This window comes from Xenopus tropicalis, chromosome 3, assembly GCF_000004195.4.
Source record: "Xenopus tropicalis strain Nigerian chromosome 3, UCB_Xtro_10.0, whole genome shotgun sequence".
Lineage (NCBI taxonomy): Eukaryota > Metazoa > Chordata > Amphibia > Anura > Pipidae > Xenopus > Xenopus tropicalis.
In genome coordinates this window covers 23,182,335-23,204,953 of record NC_030679.2, presented here as the reverse complement: position 1 = coordinate 23,204,953, position 22,619 = coordinate 23,182,335, and the positions used below count along the sequence as shown (strand labels likewise).

General features: G+C 40.1%; 1 protein-coding gene across 1 annotated transcript in view; it reads right to left on the bottom strand.

Annotated features, from left to right (window-relative positions):
• Positions 1–6,018: 6,018 nt before the first annotated feature.
• Positions 6,019–22,619, bottom strand: part of apbb3 (amyloid beta (A4) precursor protein-binding, family B, member 3) — a 40,752-nt gene continuing 24,151 nt past the window's right edge. Inside the window, 9 exon segments of the mRNA NM_001102932.1 lie at positions 6,019–7,294; positions 8,420–8,602; positions 9,386–9,501; positions 12,518–12,601; positions 15,113–15,200; positions 17,520–17,634; positions 18,461–18,466; positions 19,516–19,643; positions 21,271–21,417. Coding sequence (NP_001096402.1) covers positions 7,061–7,294; positions 8,420–8,602; positions 9,386–9,501; positions 12,518–12,601; positions 15,113–15,200; positions 17,520–17,634; positions 18,461–18,466; positions 19,516–19,643; positions 21,271–21,417 — 1,101 coding nt within the window. The 3' untranslated portion in view covers positions 6,019–7,060.

Sequence of the window (22,619 nt, the reverse complement as noted above, 5' to 3'; positions counted from 1 at the left end):
ATACGGTATGGTTTTCTCTCAATGTTGTTGTTACTGGAGTGAATTCTCTTCTTTTACTGATTGCGGCAGCAGTCAGATCAGCATATAAGGCAATGAGGGAATAGTGCTGTGTGACGCCGCCATGATTTTGTCTCTGATTATATGGTAGTAATGCACATTCATTATATGCAGCCCCCCCAGAGCTAAATAAAACCGCAGGCATAAGTGTAGGGGGCTCTTGACAGGGTTGGAAAAGTTTTACCTTATGGAATAGGCTGTTTAACTTATGGCCAGTAGGGTAGTAGATGGTTATGAATTATGAGTGGGTTCAGGAGAAAAAAGTGTCCCCTCCCCTCACCTACCCCCCTTCCCTTTGGGTTTTATGTGCCTCTATTTTCAGCTTTGGTTCTATAACTTCAGTTTGGAGTTTCAGCAGCTATATGGTTGCTAGAGCCTTGTTTTCCTTAGCAATGAAGCAGTGGTTTGAATGAGAGACTGGAATATAAATAGGAGAGGGCCTGAATAGAAAGTTTAGAAATAAAAAGTAACAATAATAATAAAATAGTCACAGAGCAATAACTGAAAGCTCAAAAAATGTGCAAAACAATGGCAAATAGCTAAAAAAACTATTAAGAAAAAAATAATAAAGACCAAATACAAATTCAATAAAGAGACTTGTATTTCTTACGGTATTAGTAATTAATTGGAAAACCAAAAAAAAAAATAAAACATAGAGAAATCAGCCTCTAAATGGTGATTGGGTGCTCTTAGTTAAGCAAAGTTGCATTTAAGTCGTAAAACTACAAACACAAATAATAGCCCTACGTTCACAGCCATGCAGGACATTTATTCCTATCTGCTATTGGGATGCCCTTGCCCCCTCCTTTCCGCTGTGCCACATACAGTATTTGCCTGTAGGTTATGTAGCCCACAGCATGCCAGCAAAATCATTATTGCCAATATTATTGCTGAACCCCTTGTATGGTACAGGAAAACCCTAGGAAAATGAAGTGGGGTGGCAATGCCGAGATGGAATGTACCCTGGGCTGGTGCATTTCTTACAGAAGGGGAGCACTGGCTACTGGCTGGTTGCTAAGGAAATTAAATTCTAGCAACCAGATGATATATGATATCATCTGATATAATATATGACATGATATATAATGGTTCCAACTGAATAAATATAAATGATTATAAATAAATTAAAAACTTTATTCCATATCCCCATAGCCCAGTGTCTTTATTACTATTAATACCATTGTCCTCTGCACAATGAAACAGTATAACTATAACTATTACTGTTTATGTACACATTGACAAGAATTCCAATGTTCACTATGTCACACATATATTATTAGAAGCTGTGAGTGAATGTTTGTGTAACTGCATTTGTGCCATTTCACACCTGTTAGATAATAATGGGCAAAACATTTATACACAAAGGGTACAAAGTGATTCTCCACTGCTAAGACAACATTATATACTGCCCAGATCACCAGGAGTATCTGAGAGCAAGGATAGAAATGGCGGCTGCCGTAATGTATTCCAGACATTTTTCCACCCCTGCCCCCGCTCTCTCCTTTATGACAGATGCTAAAGATGCCCATAAATACATTGATGTTTTTAAGTAATTCATGACTTTGATTCTGCTTGGTCTGAAAACCCAACATCCATTATTTGGCGTCTAGCACCCAGTGTGGGTCATACTGGTCTCCTTCATCCAGGTATTTAGAGTGCCTCTCAGTTACGCAGGAAAGTTCATTGCGGTATACAGGCTGAGGGAGAGAGTTGCACAACTCCATGTGGTTAGGGCACAGGAGAGATTTACCTTTGCTTGGCTAGTAAGTTTAAAGAAGAAAAGAAAGACAAACAATAAATTGCCCATAAATTGGACTTATTATGGTCCCCTGAATTGCAATTATTTCCCCCCAAAATCGTTTTTGGAATGAATTGTTAGCCTATTAATCGCAGAAGTTTCTTCTCCATCACAGCCACATTTTTTGATAACTCATAATGTCCCTCTGCAGAAAATTGGCAGATCATATGAATGGGTCGTAGCGGGATGTGATGCGCCATGTGACCCCATAAGCAATTGCTGAAGGGGCTGGTGGGTGGTGCATGCTCTTGCTCGGAGAAGACTACCCCCCACAATTTCCACAGGTAGGTCTGGCAGTGGCTGGGAAGGGTTTTTAGTTGTTTTCATTTTTTTTTTTTTGAAAGTTTCATTTTTATTGTTTTTAACACAAAAAATGGGAAGGAAGGGGAAGAGGGATCAACGGAAATACATAGCTTTGTCACAGTACAGTTTACATGCATAGTGAGGATAACATTGTACAGAGGTTTACCATACTGTGGGCAAGCAGTACAATATTTGTGTTTTGCGACCTTATTGCAGTAGTTATTACACTGGATGGATTGGGCGAAGTTAGCATAGCGGTCCATGCAAAAGTGTAAGGGTTAATTAGCTGGGGTCTTCATGTCCCATCGGGTATACCAGGATTTAGTTCCAACCAAGGGGACCAGATTCTTTCAAATTTCAAGGGGCACCCGCGAGCTTCATAAGTGAGTCTGATAGAGGGCAGCGCTGCATTAATGAGGGTTTGCCATAGTTCCGGTGAAGGTACGTTATTGCCCATCCGGTTTAGTATTATGGCTTTCCTAGCATAGTACAGAATAGTTCGGTATAGGGATCTAGTTTTGTTAAGTGGCACAAGATCTTCGATCTGGGCCAGCAAGCATACCTCTGGGGTGCATAGGTTAGGAAGCCCCAAGTTATCTGCCATGTGTTTAAGTTGTTTTCATTTTTTAATCTGTATTGAGTATATAGGCACCCTAGGGCCAGGACCCTAAGGCTACCACTCTAAGCACAAGCTCTCAGATGCCTATATATATATATATGGCCCTGATTGTAGCATAGTGTTGCAGCATTAATACTCCATGGCAGAGGTCTTCAGACTTTTTGTCTTAAAGTCCCATTATGGTCCGATTGCGAGGTTACATAAATATAAAACCATTCATTAACAGTGCAGTAACTGCAAGTTAGCCTTTAGCATTTTATATAATGTCATATTCTTAGTACCTTTTCAGTTGGTCGTTTATTTTTCTTTTTTACAGATTTGCATTCTTCTGTTGCTGGTGGTTTCAGACAAAAAAAAACAGTTGCTTTGTACAGTTTTGTTGTTTTTTTTATTACTTTTCTTTCTATTCAGATGTTTCATATAGTAACATAGTAACATAGTAAGTTGGGTTGAAAAAAGACATACGTCCATCATGTTCAACCATAATGCCTATATATAACCTGCCTAACTACTAGTTGATCCAGAGGAAGGCAAAAAACCCCATCTGAAGCCTCTCTAATTTGCCGCAGAGGGGAAAAAATTCCTTCCTGACTCCAAGATGGCAATCGGACCAGTCCCTGGATCAACTTGTACTAAGAGCTATCTCCCATAACCCTGTATTCCCTCACTTGTACTGAGAGCTATCTCCCCTAGCCCTGTATTCCCTCACTTGTACTGAGAGCTATCTCCCATACCCCTGTATTCCCTCACTTGTACTGAGAGTTATCTCCCCTACCCCTGTATTCCCTCACTTGTACTGAGAGTTATCTCCCCTACCCCTGTATTCCCTCACTTGTACTGAGAGCTATCTCCCATAACCCTGTATTCCCTCACTTGTACTGAGAGCTATCTCCCCTACCCCTGTATTCCCTCACTTGTACTGAGAGCTATCTCCCATAACCCTGTATTCCCTCACTTGTACTAAGAGCTATCTCCCATACCCCTGTATTCCCTCACTTGTACTAAGAGCTATCTCCCATACCCCTGTATTCCCTCACTTGTACTGAGAGCTATCTCCCCTACCCCTGTATTCCCTCACTTGTACTGAGAGCTATCTCCCATAACCCTGTATTCCCTCACTTGTACTGAGAGCTATCTCCCATAACCCTGTATTCCCTCACTTGTACTGAGAGCTATCTCCCCTACCCCTGTATTCCCTCACTTGCTAAGAATCCATCCAGCCCCTTCTTAAAGCTATATAATGTATCAGCCAGCACGACTGATTCGGGGAGGGAATTCCACAACTTCACAGCTCTCACAGTAAAAAATCCTTTCTGAATATTTAAATGGAACCTCCCTTCTTCTAAACGGAGTGGGTGCCCTCGTGTCCGTTGGAAGGACCTACTGGTAAATAAAACATTAGAAAGGTTATTATATGATCCCCTTATATATTTATACATAGTTATCATGTCACCTCTTAAGCGCCTCTTCTCCAGTGTAAACAGACCCAACTTGGCCAGTCTTTCTTCATAACTGAGACTTTCCATACCCTTTACCAGCTTAGTTTCCCTTCTCTGGACCCTCTCTAACTCAATCATGTCCCGTTTGAGCACTGGAGACCAGAACTGAACAGCATATTCTAGATGGGGCCTTACCAGCGCTCTGTAAAGGGGAAGAATAACCCCCTCCTCCCGTGAATCTATACCCCTTTTAATACAGCTCAAAACCTTGTTTGCCCTTGCAGCCGCTGCCTGGCATTGCTTGCTACAGCCAAGTTTATTATCTACAAGGACTCCAAGGTCCTTCTCCATTATGGATTTGCCTAGTGCAGTCCCATTAAGGGTATACGGGGCTTGCATATTTTTACATCCCAGGTGCATGACCTTACATTTATCCACATTAAATCTCATCTGCCACTTAGCTGCCCAGATTGCCAGTTGGTCAAGATCCTGCTGAATATACAGTAATATGAAAAAGTTTGGGAGCCCCTCTTAAAGGTACAGTTGAGTGTAAAATGAGACTGGGTAAAATAGACTGTGCGAAATAAAAAATGTTTTCAATATAGTTAGTTAGGCCAAAATGTAATCTATAACGGCTGGAGTGGGCAGATGTACTCCTGGTGATCTGGGCAGTCAGTAACCAACCAGTGACCTGAGGGGGGCAATATGGGACATAACTGTTCAGTTAGTTTGCATTTGAATCTGACCTGCATGCCCAAAAAACTAACTCAACAGTTATGTCCCATATGCCTCCCCCCCCCCCCCTCAAGTCACAGACTAACTAAGAGGTTAGAGAGCTGAAAGCAAGTAGAGTTCTGGTTATTATGTTAGACTTACTTGTGGTACTGGGTGGGATAATTCTTTTGCAGGTGGTGGCTAGAGAGAGTGGGATTAAATTGTTTAATATAACTGGGTAGGAGCTGATAGAGAAGGGAAATCACAGACAGAAAAATATAAGGATGTGTGTTATATTATTTTATATACTGAGTACTACTGATTGGAAGGAACTGCAATATTGATTTCCTCAACTAACACACCCCCAATTGGCCACAATACAACAGTATGTTTAGTGATTATATCCTGATAGCTGCCTAAGGAGAAAGCCTGAGCTAAGGAATGATATGTCTAGATATATAGATAGATAGATGGATAGATAGATAGATTAGATAGATAGATAGATAGATAGATAGATAGATAGATAGATAGATAGATAGATAGATAGACAGACAGACGGACGGACGGACGGACGGACGGACGGACGGACAGATGATAGATAGATAGATAGATAATAGATAGATAGATAGATAGATGATAGATAGATAGATTATAGATAGATGATAGATAGAACTATTAAAATGTTAAATAAACCCAATAAGATTGTTTTGCCACCTATTAAAAGTATTAATAGTTGCTTAGTTTGGATTAAGTACAAATAACTGCTTTATTATTACAGTGATAAAGGAAATATGTTTTAAAAGTTCATATTATTTGATTAAAATGGAGTATATGGGAAATGGCTTTCCTTAATTCAAAGCTTTCCAGAGAAGGGGTTTCTGGATAATGGATCCCATCCTTATACACTGTTATACGCCTTCTTTCTTTTGTCAAACTACATCATTTCTTCTACATGTTTAAGGTGGGCCTCTTCTGCATTCGATGCCTTTATTTGCCAAATGGAGAAGATCTTCCTTTTAGTTCATAAAATCACAGAAGTTTATACATTTTTATGTTTTATGTTGAACAGATGGATGCAGACTCTAGTATTTGCAGTATCCTTTAATAAGAACAAAGCCTATTTCAAACAAGTGCTGCTGAGTATTTACAGTTAAAGCATATTTTACAATGCAGGTCGGCACTAAAGCACATCACTCAAATCAAATCAGTAAGAACGTGCTGAACAAGTGCCGTCGTCGTTCTGTGCAGTGATGCCCTCCAACAACACAATACCCTATATTAAAACATATAAAGAGATCAGTGCATGGCAGAAAATACACGTTAGTTGTTTATTACAGGCACCAAATCCAGAATTCATCTAAAATTTCTAAGATTTGGCCAAATCCATGTCTAGTTCTTTCAGAGCAGGATGCTGATGGGCTTTAGTAACAGGCATTACATTTCCTTCGGATTATGGATTTTATTTGGGGCCTCCCATCTCTAAACTGCTAATTTGTATGTCAAAATGAAATAAAAATTTCCCCTTTGAATATTTGGATTTCTGTTCTGCTTCTCTGCAAAATAAAACTTAAATGCCATGTGGTTGCCAGGGTGAGTGTCCCTCCGGCAGCCAGACAGCAGCATATTTTTGTTATTATTATTGTTTATTATTATTTATTGCTCCAGACAGTATTGTAAAAGGTAACTGACATGAAATAAATATTTAGATATGTTGTTAATTATACATTCTCTGAATATAATATAGAACTAATTGCTTTCTGAATGCTTTCATATAGATAATATAAACTCCTCCCCTCCCGGGAAATATAAACAACAGCCTGTGTTTTTACTTTTAGGCTATGGGCTGTTTCTCACCTTGGGATAAGAGGTAGTTGACTCGGGGGGGCAAGTACGTTTCGACCCGGAACAGCTGCACCTAGTTTAATTTCATGGCCATCCTAGCATTTAGACTGACACGTCTGTTTATTTTTATCAAACAGAAATAGGAAATCAATCTTAAGTTTTAGTAAATAACATTCTAAAAGTGGTTAGATGCATTAAACATTAACCTTAACCTTAAACAAAGGTTAAAAAATGCAATATTATCAGCAAAAGGGGCTAAACAAGTCAGTGGCGGGAAGGAATTGTTGTTTATGGAGTGTGCATGGCAGTTTTTTGTTTAAATGCTTCAAAGAAAGCCATAACGCCTCTTCTTTTACTCATTCCTGCATTTTTCTGGAGAGTGTGGCCTGTAGCTGTAAAGGGGGAAATGGGTGAGTCCACAGACGCCGTCCTTTTTATCCTCAGGAAAGACTTGGAGTGGGAGCCTGATTTTGGTTTTGCTGTGCGGGATGTTGAAGCCACCACACATTTTTGATACTGGACCTATAAGGGAAAGAGAAGCTTTTATAAAGCAAATGGTTTTCTAGGGAAACAAAATTAATTTAGCCTTTTCATTTTCTATAGCATTTCCTAGCTCCCTTGGTTTTTAACCCTAAAATAAAATAATAAAGGCCCAATTAAGTTCATCAAGTTCAAAAAATTTCCAAGAGCCCTAATTTTGAACCAATGTAAAGCAAAACAAGGCAGAGCATGTAATATTCATAACTTGGAAGTTAAGAACTTTAGATCCTAAACCATTTCCCCCAGCACCACAATTACTCACACAAAGACTAAAGGCACCCCCATCCTCTTGACCTCTGCAAGTAGTATAACTCCATACCACTCTTCCCAGTCTGTGACTAAGGTCAGGAGGGAGATAAGCTGTTCTCTCCACAGTGCAAAGGTAATTCTGCCTATTCACAAAAACTGCCATACTCTGCCCCAGCGACTACCAACCCAAAACTACAATCACCATAATTCCCAAACCTCATTAACATCTTTATGGGGCTTACTTTGTCACCCAGTTATGGCCCCTGTCATTCCACCTATTTCCTAACCGTCTCTCCTCCAGGGCCCCCTTACATATTCTTGGCACATCTGGCTGGAGTGTACAGGGCAGCTGTTGCTATACAACTAATATAGGCTCTATGGTATTTATTTTATGGCCCCTTTACTACTCTAGGTCTCTAAAAACTCATATGGCATTATTATTCTAATACAATAGGGTCAATAAACTTGTTATATTAAATTATGCATTTGGGAGAAAAAGCACTTACCAATATTACACATTTATGATTACAATATTGTGGGTCAGATTTTGTTGCATAAATATTTTTGTTGGACACCAGAAGAGAGTAGTAAATGAAACACAAAACATTGAATTACTTGGGAATCATTTATGGATTATTAATTACTATTTAAGGCTTTTACAACCATAGATCCGGGCCAGCTGTCCTTTTTGTTGAAAAACACACTGCCCAGGGTACCATCCTAGTGAGTGCCCATTGCTGTAAAACTCGCTGTGCTATGGTTATTGGAGTCTCAAGAAGACCTTATCAGCATTTACTTAATACCTCTATCTCTTCACCATTGAAATATTGGTACACATCAGATCATTAAGGTACTTACCATGCATGCTGCCTGCACAGCCTCAGAGACACTCCCAGCGTCCGGTTCACACCAAAATACAATGCTCTTAAAGCTTTGTTTGCCTACATCTACAATGATTGCAAATGTGTGAGGATCCTTCCCAACGCCAATGAATGTCACATAGCGAACCTGGCTTTGCCAGAGCAGATGCTCTTCTTCACCCTTGGGGGGGAGAATAAACATTTTTCCATAATGTTGGTAATGGTACACTCTATACAGCCAAGGAATCATGTCAGAATGGAACATATTAGAATTTTTTTTTTTCACAATTCAAATAATCAGACTTTGCCAAGACTCAGAAGCTACAAGTTATACCATAGAGAAAAATATGATCCTAGCAATCAAAATCAATTCATGCCATATATTTGCTTTAAAAAACTCTGCTTCTGAAAATGAACAAAAAATATACACATAATGCAAAAATGAAGATTTTGGTTCTTTAAAAAGTAAGCGCGACAAACGACTGAATCATCATGTTTTGAAAGCAATCCAATTAATTTTACTAATGGAACAGATTCTGGAAGGCGTTTGACAGTGTGCACTTCAATATAAAGTAATGGGTAGGCTGCTGAGCCAGGCAGATGGTTCCAATACTGCACTGCGCTGTCCTTTCACTGTAGGGGCCTCTGCCCAGTTGCTTGGTAAAAGTCTGACAGTGCATAATGCTACTATTCCATACGCAATGCATCTCTGATTGTTGAGTATTAATTGCTAATGGCGTTAGTGTCTTACCAGAAGTGAGGCAATAAGCTAAGGGGAAAAATCTGAGAAGCATTTTATATGGAACGGTTGTCACCAAAAAATTTTTTAAAATAGAAGCAAAGTAAATATAAGGTTTGCTGAGCCACATGATCTCTATATTGAACAACAAGGAGGCCCACACAGAACTATCTTTGCCTGTAAATGAAGCTATGCTGTGCTCAGGCACTGTGTTTGTATGGTTACCTCTGTCTGGCTCACAGTAATGAGTGTATCAGTCACAGAAAGCAATGCAGACTTCCACTGTTCCCTGAGTGTGGTGCTTCTTAGGCTTTCAATGGTATCATTCAGAACATCCATTCCTGCATAGAATGGGAAGATAAGGAAGAATGTTATTGACTCTGGTATAATACAAATGACACAAGGGATGTTGTTAAAGGAGAAGGAAAGTCATTTTGGAATTTTACTGCCAATAGATTCGCCACATTAGTGCCACCTAGAACACTATATTTATTCTGCAGAAAGCTTTACATATACCTGAGTAAAGAGCCCTAGAAGCTCCCTCTGATAGCAGCTGCCATTTTAGCTTGGTCTTGAAAGCTTCCTGCTGCAGTTATAGCTGTTGGGTGGGGAAAGTGAGTTCTCATGCATTCTTAGGGCAGGGGGAGCAGGAGAAGGGAGGGGGAGAGGGAGAGAGGAGAGAACTGAGCAGACTCAAGCCCCAAACCTGAAGGAGCCCTAAAACAGAGGAAGTCTGATACCGAAGAACATGTTTCCAAAATAGGAGACAAGATCCTTTAAAGATCAGCATGTTACCTACATCATATGCACAAAAGTATTACAAGATAAGTCAGTCGCAGGTCCACATGCTAATCCTCAAGCTCCCTGGTGAGACTTTTTCTGTACTATGAACATGCACTACAGCTGGGCCACATCCCAAAATACAGATGTAGCTGTAGGCTATGATGCAGTTGTATCAAGTTGGAGATGCTGTGGCCTTTAAGCTAGGTCAGGATTTTCCTTTGACTCCATTCCTTCAAGCTCAGCTGAACCACTGAGGTAGATTTGCGTTTGAGTTGTTCATAACAGTAAGGGTTTTAACAGTAAGTATTAACTTTTTTTGTGACTTACTGCAGAACCGGAAATGTTTTACATTTACTAAAGCATTGGGTTTTTTTTCTCAATACCAAAAACTTTTAAACCTGCTTTAAAGGATGACCACGGTGAATGAAAAATGAGAAAACGTTGGGGGAAGTTTATAACAATATGAAGCAGGAAAATTCCTGCAACTCACTAAGAGATTGTTTCACATGAAAAACATGGAACAATGATAAACAGTGGAAAATGTCCTGACAATTTTTTTTCACTGGTGATAAAATGTGGAAACAAATTACTTTTGCTGACCATTGATACATCCTTTGATAAAAACAGAAGGTATTTGGTGTATAAGTCTGTCACACAGTGTTTTTTCTGCTGGATTACAGGCAAAAAATGCAGTTTTTCAGGAGGATCTAGTTCTTGTTAAAGATAGGTTTGAACTGAATCCAGGATTCTGCCTTTTTCAGGAGGATTAGGACGAATTCATGTGCCTGTCTGAACTAAATCTGAATCCTTAAAACAGGGGTGGGCAAACTTTTTGGCTCAGGGGCCACAGACGGGCCAGGCTAGCGTTCCGTTCGTCAGTCACCAGGCGCCAAGTCTCAAGGACTGGATTAAAAAGACCAACGGGCCGGACATGGCCTGCGGGCCATAGTTTGCCTTAAAATCATGTGACTTTTTGTCAAATAAACACAAATTAAAAAAAATTTGCTGCTTGCTGTTCTCATTACCCCTTCCATTGGTTAGGTGTTCCGCCTAATTTTTCACTAAGATTACGGAATTCTGCCAAATATCAAAATAGTGGATTTGGTGCAGCCCTAGTTAAAGATCACAAAATATGGGGCAAATTGTGACAAATTGACGTTGTCTCTGCCGGAGACACTGGTGGAAACAAAGCTTGTCTACTGACTAGATCACCCTCCAGGTCCCTCCTGAACTGCACCACTGAGGACCCCATAAACGTGACTGTTTGCTGTACCAGAGTCATTCACGAGGGGTCCTCTTTTTAACGGCCACTGCAGGGGCACTGCAGCTTTAAATCTGACCCTGGGTCCAATAGGAGCATGTACAGTTAAAGATGATCTGGAGTAGGCTTCAACGGTACTGTACTACACAGAAAAGGCACTGGGGGAATTTTTACTAAAAATGTAGAATGTGTGATTTTGCCTGTAGCAACCAATCAGAGCTTTGTTTTTTATTATATAACTTGTATGTGACTGTTCAAATCTAATTGCTGATTGGTTGCTATAGGTAACACCCCCAGTGATATTTATCTCCAATCTTAGTAAACCCGCCTCCTGAAGTGGTGTGAGATGGCATCCGTCAACCCCGCTGTGCTACTCTGCTTTTCATAACTGGGTACAGCAAACAGTCATGTATATGAGGTTGCCAGTGGTGCAGTTTGGGAGGGGAGTAGAGCTCTGGAGATATTACTCAGGCTTTTATTCTCCCTTAGGGCAGTGGCACACAGGGAAATTAGTCACTCACGGTTAAATCTCCGCACCCGCAAAGCTGAAACCGTGGCGAGGAATCTCCCCATGTACCACTTCCCTTAAATATCAGCATGGGTAAACAATCCACTTTGTGTTTATCTTCATAGAAAATGCATTAGGCTTTTATAGGAAAAAAAGAATCCAATAAATAATGGATTGTTATTTCCCATAAAAACGGAGTATTGCCAAATAACAACATGAACCACAACAGAATACAAAAATTCAAACCTTTCCTTGCAAACAGCAGATCAGAAAAGGAAACTAACTTACAAATTATCTGTGAATACCTTAGAGGAGGGTGATAAAAACACAAAATATAATAATTATGAGCTCATTTCCACTGAATTGCACCACAAGAAGACATCTACTGAGACTGCGAGGGAAAGGAGCGATCAGCATTGGAAAGTGTACCTGCAAAATGGAATTAGTTATTCATTGGTGGGATGTAGAAATAGGTTGGAAGCCTATCCTGTAAGAAATGTAATATATATTTATGGTTTATTAAACAGTCAGTAGTCATTGATCCAGGAAGCAATCCAACTTCTGTTTTACAGCCAATAATGTGTGCCCCCTGCAATTCTAAACTGGCAGCCTTTGTGTGCCTTCCATATCTAATAAAAGGCATCACATTTGCCCAGGAGCAGTAACCCATAGCAACCACTAAGATATTTGTTTTAAACAGGTGACCAGTGAATGCTTCCAACTGATTGGTTGCTATGGGTTAGCTATGAATTAGAGAATTATGAATTAGAGATGTTAAATAATTACTGTCTGTGCTACTACTTACCCATTGGTTTTGAGACGGGCAGGCTGCCAAGATAAAGGACTTCATACTTCTGAATGGACTGCTGCACAGCATCCAGAATTTCAACTGCAAAGAAAGCATACGTGTGCTTGCTAGCAATCCAAAAAGTAACAATGCGGGCTATAAAGGTACTATAAGGCAAAAAGGGCCAGCACTCATATATACATACAATGTCTAGACAGGGGTATTTAGCAAATTGTATCTGCAGCAGTAGGAAAAGCTTTGTAATAAATTCTTTTTCTTCTTTTTAGACTGGAAAATGGGACTAAACGAGTGGGTTGTTTGCACCTAAACTCAAACCTTTACTGCAAGGACACAGCCAATAAAAATGCCCCATTCACGAAGGGTAAAGCAGGTTTCAGAGAAAAGATTCCATTTTTGGGCTTATTTATCAGTTTTCGAGTTAGTGAATTCAAGTTTGTTTTTCTGAATGGAATAAACTCACATTTCGAATTCTCACTTATTTATTAATAAATAAAAACCTCAAATGTCTGGAATTTTTCGAGCTTACGAACTCTCAATCTTTGAAAATATGGCTTGACTTTGCCTAGGACAACTCCCATTCGCTTCTATAGAAACTCACAAGCTTTTAGATGGTGAATTTTTACTTTTGCACTTAATATACACCAGACATTTAAGTTTTTTTAGCATAAAAAAAATACATTTGAATATACACGCAGGGGGTAACCCAGCTTGCAATCAGTCCTTTATACTGGTTCCTTCCAATTCCTTGCTGTGGAGGGCGCTGATCCCTCATACCGTGCACCATACTATCTCTACCTGAGGGGCCAGGGTGTTGGTGGGTATATGCTTTCAAATAAAAGCTGACAACAAAAACAATAGCATATCTCCCAACTGTCCGATTTTCGTGGGACAACCCCGATGTTGACAGCTCAACCAGCAGACCCAGATTCTTACTGAAAAGTCCCTCATATGCCTTTGATCTCCTATACTGAACGCCAAAAAAGATACAATAGGGTTGATTCACTAAAGTGCGATAACGCATATCGCATTTTTTTTGCGTTAAAATTGACGCGAAAAAAACGTGTGATTCACTAAAGTATTATCTTGTGCATTAAGTCGCATATCGCATGCATTAAATTTCGTGCTACCGCATGCATTAATTTTACCGCTTTGCGTTAATTTGCGCGCAGAAATAATACTAACGCATGATTCACAAACACTTAGACGCGCTAAATTAACACCTACTTGGGCGGTAATTATAGAAAAGTACAGTTCATGAGCTTTTGGCAACACAATATGGACTTTGCAGTGGGATTTATTCAAGTCTGTGTTGGCCCTAGAGTGATGCAGCCGCCAGTTTGCAGGGAAATGGGCATTTTCTTAAAAGTAGTTTTACAAAAGTAATGGCGTGTATGGCTAACTTGGCGTGCATTTTTACGCACGCGGCGACTATTTGTGCGCGATGCATTGATTAGCGTGCGTTCCGCCAAATATCGCACAAAAATTGTCTTTGCCACTTAAATAACGCAAACAGCATCGTGTCTTAATTAACGCAAATATCCTTTTAGTGAATTGTGCATTAAGACACGAAAAATGGTTGATAACCACTGCTTTAAACTTGTGTTTCTACCAATACAGTCTCTTCTTGAGCTCATTCTCACTTTAAAAGATTCCAACACAACGATAGATTTCTGTCTTTAGGACATAGAGGAGATAATTATGGGAAGCAGTGAGAAGTCACTGTAACTGTTCTAGTTAAACTTTAATAATTCAGCTTTATTCATATGCTCACACATCTACAGTTGGCAAACCTCCTGGGATGAGGTATTTAAAAAGACACAGTCGGCAAAAGAAGTGGTTTGAAGCCATAAGCAGAGAATGGATGGTTCTTAATTGGCAAGCTTCACATCTCCTACTGCTACGCCTTTAAATGAAAAAAACTCTAGCCCATGGGGTAGCTTGCATGAGAGTCATGATTATTAGATAATATCATCCATTACTTGGTTATAACTGCAATACATATTGGACATTGATAATGCAGGTGGAAATGAAGGAATAAGCAATAACAAAAGATGTTTAAAAAAAAGTATTACAGAATAGCAAATGAAGTCCGGCATTGAGCGATGGCTGCAGATGGGGCGAGTGGTGCCAGCCAGTATCACCAACGATATGGCAACAGTTTGAGTGAGAAACCCAGATATAAAGCGGAATATTGGCAAGCTGTATTTGAATTCATTGCGACATAAATGGGTACATGAAACTCATGGTAGAGCATTTATGGACTAAAGGTGGCCATACACGGTAAGATCCATTTGCTTGGTGAGGTCGCCAAGCTAGCGTATCTTTTCCCGATATCCCCACTTACGGGTGGGCGATATATCGAATTAGAACAATTGGTATAGATGCCATCAATTCGGGGACTGCCTCAACAAGCCGATGCCATGCCATGCCCATCATTCATGCCATACACAGGCAGATAAGCTGCCCAATCGGTCTAAAGGACCAAAATCAGCAGCTAGAATCAGCCCTTGTATGGCCACCTTAAGGGTTTTCAGAAGAGCAATTTGAATTTTCACCCTTATTTCTCCGCGAAACTGCGGATCATTTACATACCTTGCAGTGGTAAATCTTCTTGTGAGATTGTCTCCAGGGTAACAGAGCGAGTGATGGTATTGTTAACCACTGCCTTTTCTGCCATAATCTGACAAAAAAAAAAAGAAATCTGCCATTTGAGTCATTAGAAAAAGGGGTGAGGAGCCCTAGCAGAAGGCTACAGATTGGAGCAATGTTATTCAGTGGTGGGGCCAATAATGTACTGGATAATCATAGAGACTGCAAATAATACAACAGGGTAATGTAGATTTGTCTCCTATTTTTATAACACAGAAGAAAGCATACAACCTCCAAGTGCTATAAACCAGAACACTGATTTGTGAATACAGTTGAAAGTGTATGTGTATATTTTTGCTGATTAAACTGTAACCCTACATCATTAAAGGAGTTGTTCAATTTTGCGTTACCTTTAAGTATGTTGTAGTGAGTAATATTCTGAAGGAATTTGCAATTGGCCTTTATTTTTTATTATTTGTAATTTTTTAATTATAATAATAGTTAATCAGCAGCTCTCCAGTTTGGAGTTACAGCTATCTAATTAGGGTAGGGGTCCAAATTACCTTAGCAACCAGGGAGTGGTTTGAATGAGAGATTGATAATATGAATAGGAGAGGGACTGAATAAAAAAAGTTACAAAAAGTAACAATAAAACTGTAGCCTCACAGAGCAATGGTTTTTTGGCTGCTGGGGTCAGTGACCCCCACTTGAAAGCTACAAAGAGTTAGAAAAAAAGGCAAATCATTCAAAAACTACATAAACAATGAAGATCAATTGAAATGTTGCTTAGAATTTCTCATTCTATAACTTACTAAATGTTAAATTAAAGGTGAACTACCATCATATTATATCTAGCAAGCATGGCTACATGTAGCAAGTGAATCAGTGTAGCAGTACCGAGCTGTATGCCGACCTAAGCTGGCCATACATGTCAATATACCCTCTTTTGGCAAGGATGCCTTAAGGCAGGGGTGTCAAACTCAATCACATAAGGGGGCCGAAATCTAAAACACAGGCTAAGTCGCGGGCCAAATTTTTTATTTATATACTTAGTAAGATACTAAGGGGTATATTTATCACAATGTGTAAAAAAGTGGAGTAAGACATTAACCGGTGATGTTGCTCATAGCAGCCAATCAGATGCTTTGCTACTGTGGAAATCTGATTACTGATTGGATGCCTTGGGCAACATTACTGGTAATGCTTCACTCCACTTTTTACACAGCATGATAAATATACCCCTTAGTCTTAGTTACTACGTGAGGAAAATGGAAATTGATCAGGCTGGATGGTCAGACACACTCACCAAGGGCCACATAAAACAGCCAGGGGGTAGATTTGGCCCACGGACCTTGTGTTTGACATATATGCCTTAAGGTGAGCAATATCAGCCCTACAATCAGATCATAATAGATGGCAATGTAGGCCATCGGGGAAGGACTGTATCAACAAGATTTTTAAACCAGATTTCAGCTAGATATCTGTCCGATAGGCCACCTGACATGGCCCAAACATAGGTAGGAAAACTACCGACTCTTTCCATTTTACTCTTGCCATTTCCCACTATGCCTTGCACATGTCTGTGATTTTCCCTTTTTACAGGTCTCCAGGCAGTAAGTCCAGGGCTGCCTTGCACCCACCATTATTGTGCTCTGCACCTAGTGTCAGACTTTCTTTCTATTGTGATATGCAGAGCACAGCAAGACCCTGGAAACAGGTTCTTCTTGAATGATTGCTAAGGGGCCAGCAGTCATGTTTTCACACATTGCACCCTGCCTTCAGGTACTTGTGAGGCGTGAGGGGAGACAAGAAGAACTCCAGACCTTAAATCAAACCCTAACTTGTGCATCATTCACACAGGCAGGTTAGGGAGCAATTGGGGTGCAGTGTATAAAAGAAGAGGACAGGGCTGCCTTGTGCCACCCATCATGGAGCTACGAGCAAAGGGCAGCAAGGCCTTGGAAGCAAGTACATCTTCAATGAGCACCATGACTTAGCTCCTCTCAGTCTGCTAGCACTTGTGTCCAGGGACATCGTAAATGACCCCTTATATCTTTGAAATAAGGATATCATTGTTTCCTTTGCCTTTCTGCAACAATCTTTTATTATCTCTCCTATGCGTCTGCTTCACTGTGTATTGGTCGTTGCACATTTCAGTGGCAGAAATATTAATAGTATGATCCTAGCCTGGTGAAGAAGTCATGCTATAGAGTTATTAAGGATTAGTCACAAAACAGGACAGAGCTGTTGCTTTTCTAAAAAAAGAGAACATATATAATCATATTATAACTGATGCTACCAATTGCTTTTTCCAACACTTCTGTACTTAACATTGCATATTGATTTCTGGGGTTCACACAGTCCATTGAGAGTTAATCGAAAGTTAACAATGAATTAATTGTGCACATACCTTGGAACACAAATCATGCAGAGCGCTGGCAATGGCCTTTGCGGGGACATCACATCTGAAAACATGGCACTTCAGCATGCAGGTATCTTTGTCGTTGGCTATGAAAGCAAAATCCCTGTAAGAAAACCACTCACATTACACTTCAGCTAAGGAACACTGTAAGATAAATCCTAACTATACAGGTGTAGTAGTCCAGCTCCAAAATACTGCTAGAGATCTGTTGTGAAAGTGTATTTGTTTCTTTTCAGCTTTCTAAGAACATTTGTTTTTAGGATGTGAATCCTTAAGGCAGGGGAGGCCAATACGTCAATCATGGTCAACCAGTCGATCCCCCGTGGATTTCTGGTGGACTTCGATGAAGCCGGGGATGCGGAAGTGGTGCGTAAATGCTTACGTATGCGATGGAGTGTACGTACGCATTCACGCCGCACTTCCGCATTCCCCGGTCCTCGGTCAATCAACGATGAAAAAGTTCCGCCCACCCCTGCCTTAAGGTATCCTGTAGGCTCAGACAATGTGCTCTTCAACTGACCATACACAGCCAGATTTGCTTGTTTGCCAATGTTGCCAAAGTTGCAGATCTGGGCTAGACTGCCGACCCACTAGTTGTGCCAAATTGAGCTGATCCTATTGATCCAAAGAATGGCTAAAATTGCCAGCGAGTACTCATATGCATTATATGGCATAGCTCACTTTAGTAGATTGAAAAGTTTTATAGCTCAAATGTTGGGCTTTTGCTTCTTCATTTTTGTTTTCATTTAAACTATTGTGTATTCCACCCATATGTTGGAATTTGGTGTAGAGGAATCAAAATCTGATTTTTGTGAACATTGTTCCTAATACTGACTTCTTTACTAGATATATGAAAGAATATCTCCTGTATAGGACAGTATAAATATCAGATAGTCTTACCCAAGATAGCATAAAGAATTAAGATTTACCTGTCCCTTCAGTGATCCAAGGGGAATGGATGGTTGGAAATATTTTTAGTTATAAAAAGGGAAAGAGAGAGAGAAATATGATTAAACAATTAGCTAGTCACATACTGACAGCCTCCCTGTGGGTTCTGTTGATACCACGGATAAGGATCTAAATATAGATGTCTCAACCTCAGCAGCTATGAATATCATATATTATACAAATGTGAATGGGCACTGTGTAAGTATTTATTTATAGCCGCCAGCACTAAAGTGGAGAGCCTTACATTTCTTGATGAAGATAACCTGCACTGATACCATATATACATACTTATATAACTCTACATATCTATATACACATATACATACACATATATGTACTATATATTAAATTAAGGAAATAGCTTAAAGATAATAGATAAAGATTTTCTCATGAATATATGTCATTGTTTGTCAGGGGAATTTGTCATTCATTTATTTTATCTATCATTCAGAGATTATATCCCAGCTTTCCAGGGTATGAAGTATGTTGCAAACATGCTGTGCTTATAAGCAGTAGGTACAAGTACAGTGGTACATCTACATAGCACTGGGACTTCCCCCCACCCACAAAGAAAACTTTGGAGGGGCCCCAGTATAGCAAGCCCCATATAGCAAACCCCATTGCAAATGTGCACAAAAAGTCATGTAAAAAGTTAGTAAAGTGCTGTTCAACTTATTACAAGTAGTGGGCCAGACAGGGGGCCATAAAATCCTTTGGAAAGCCACATGTGGCCAGCGGGCCTCCAGATGGACAGCTCTGTTCTAAGTCAAAAGATTACTTGTTTTGTTTTTTTTAGGGTTTATTTAAATGTGAGTTTTGGCAATCTGTCATGCTGTGGCTAGCCCTAGTCTTCCCACTAGTCTCCTTTAGACCTCCTGTTGTGTTAAAATCCCTCTACAAGAAGCAAACGGCAGGGGTCACCCAACAGAAATGACCTCACAGGGCGTCATTGAATTGGCTTTTAAGTGGAGAAATAAATAAAATTAAACATATTGAAATAATTGAATATTCCTGTTTATCTGTCAGGCCACCTTACCTGCCATTATTGCAGCCAACACCCCACACACGAATGTTTATTATTGGCTGAGAGTGTATCAAACTGTGATCTAGTGGATCCATCAATGTCATGGTATCATCTTTTAAAACCATCACCATATTTTGGCCCTAAAAAAAACCAAAGAAAACACATTTTTTAAAACAGTCTATACATTTATCTTATGAGGATTGAACTGTAGGACAAAATAGCAAAATATGAATTATTAGATGGAGCAGTAATTGAAATAAGTGCATGTATACACTCTGTGTGTGTATGTAGCCTCCATTTAATATCACCAGGTTCCACAAAAGGTGGTTACATCATTTAGAAATGAGTTCTAGAACTGTTTTATATTATTAGCCAAGGTTTCCATTAATAAGCAACAAGGACAGCCCAAGGTCCTATAGGAATGGCGAGCTGATTCTTTACAGATAATTATCCAGTTGGCTGGGAAGGTCAGAAAAAAGAATTTGCTGCAGTTTTCATATAACTGCTGTTGGAAAAGACAAATTGTTCTATCATATAAAGCTGCACAGAGCAAAGTGCTATACAACCCTTCAGGAACAGCTCAGCTATAGTGATGAGCAAATCTGTCCCGCTTTGCTTCGCCATAAAATTTGCGAAACGGCAAGAAAATTTGCGAAACGCCGAAAAAATTTGCAGCCCCGCAGTCTTTCTTACATGACCGCGCCCAATTTTGACAAAACAGTGCCTTTTTCTGACGCAACGCTTCCATTTTAGCACGCAACAAAAAAATTCCGCGTGACGAATTTTTCCTCCACGAATTTTCACAAAAGTTTCGCAAAACAATTCGCCAATACCGAAATGCGGGAATTCGTTGTTAATCCATGCCTGTAGAAAAAATTTGCTCAGCTGTGAATGAATGGATGACTAGGACAAGAAGGAGAATATCGAGAACACCGGATAACAGTTTCTAAGGCCAGTCTGGATATTTGTTGTCCTTTCTAAATGAAAAACTAGCCATAAAAAAGCCAAACCAATGGATGTTGGGTTCATGTGAGCTGGTAATGAGATTTTTCACTCAGTCTGATACATAAATGAGGCAATATAGTTATATATCAGTGATCCCCAACCAGTGGCTCGGGGGCAACATGTTGCTCACCAACCCCTTGGATGTTGATCTCAGTGCCCCCAAACCAGGTAGTTATTTTTGAATTCCTGACTTGGGGGCAAGTTTTGGTTGAATAAAAACAAGATTTACTACCAAATAAAGCCCCCTGTAAGCTGATGGTGTGCATAGAGGCTGCCTAATAGCCAATCACAGCCCTTATTTGGCACCTCCATGAACTTTTATGGTACTTGTGTTGCTCTCCAAGACTTTTTATATTTGACTGTAGTTCACGAGTAAGAAAGTTTGGGGAACCCGGTTATATATAGTATAGTTACTGTAGATCATTTTGAGCCAATGGCCTAACAATTCAGTCAGACATTGTCCCTGGTTGCCCTATGCACTGGTCCTCAGTCCGCGCCCTTCTTTTGACGATTTTTGGATGTGCCGATTGACAAAGGTGTTCCCCCCTTCCTTTTGCTTAGCTCCACTAACAGATTGAGCCTCAAGTGTCAGATGGTGGGCTTGGGGAAACATTTTTATATAGACACCCATGGGCTGCCCCCTGAGAGCTGCTGCCCTTAGGGCCCTTGGTGCAAAAACAGTATAACCCAATATCTGCTCTTGTATGGGCATTTGAAGTTAACCAAAGTAAACTAAATGATATCTGCTGACACAAACCTCACCTCACTAGATGATCCAGTTATATCTGTTCCATCACATTTGATATGAGAAAGCTGCTGGATACAATTGTTAACTGTAATGCTGCTCTTTCCTGGTGCAAGGTCCTCCTCGGGGATTTCTACCCAACCAAGACAATGAACTGCAAAGCTCTGAATAAAAAGAATAAAAATATTTGACATTTCTTGTAAATAGAATTGTTTATTGACTTTATGCCCTTTGAGGCTAAAATCAGTTTTATTTTCAACTGAAATACACTGATACATGGTTTGACTATGTAATACAGAGTATTGAGCACTTAACTTCAGATGAAGATAGAGTTCAAGTATAATGAATGCAGTGTAATGTGCAAAGTGCAGTTTTAGGAAGCACAGGGTCGGACTGGGGGGTGCAGGGCCCACCGAGGCTCCTGCCTGCCCCCTAACCCCCCCCCCCCACAGGGGCCGCCCTAACCCCTGCAGGGTCCCCCACCGGAAGTCCTCCCCTTAGCGCATGTAAGTTTAACGCGTCGGCGGAGGAGCGGTCGGGCAGGGGGAGCGCCGCAAGACGTCCAAAATGGCACTTGGAAAAACTATAAAGTGCAGGAAGCATATTTGAATGCAAGTTCCTTCAAGTGCGTATGATTTGTGTCCATTTTAGTGAGAATGCACAACCACATTTGTAAATGAGCCTTATGGTCTCTGAGATACCCACTTTCCCTTTATATAGACAGAAACCTATAATGGCAGAGCTCACTCTGTGAATGAAATGTGCAAAGCTTGTAACAGGTCTACTAAACTTAAAAAGTTTAAAAGTCATAATTCACCGGAATTTTTTTTTTTTTGGTGGCCCTACTGCTCTTCTGTAATCAAGTGTGCAAAGGCCATAATTATGTTTTCCTATTTAAAGCCAAATGACCTTTAATTCACTAAGGGCAGAGCATTCTGGGCCATTTAAAGTCATAGTACATGAATAAGGCAACATTTTACGATTTAAATTAACAGTGCATATCAGACCTTAACATAAAGCATATTCAATGTAACAAATGTGAAAAAACTCCCTATTAGTTCAAATCCATCTTTCATAGTCCAAAATCCCCAAGAGAGATACTTACTTCTAAATAAATAAAGTTAAGTTGAAGGAGCTCATTAAAAACACAACATATCTCTGAAAAAGTAAGACTTTATGACACATATTTATGAAGTGTTAAGTCAAATGACGGCTCCCCTAATATACACCTGTGTTCAACATGTTCCACAGCAGCGTGCTGACAGGGCCTCGGGCCCCCACTGCAAAAAGGTGGGGGACCAGTTCATACAGAAACCTGGCTCCCCCCAGCACCCAATTGCATGTTCATGCACCTGCGAATAGATTG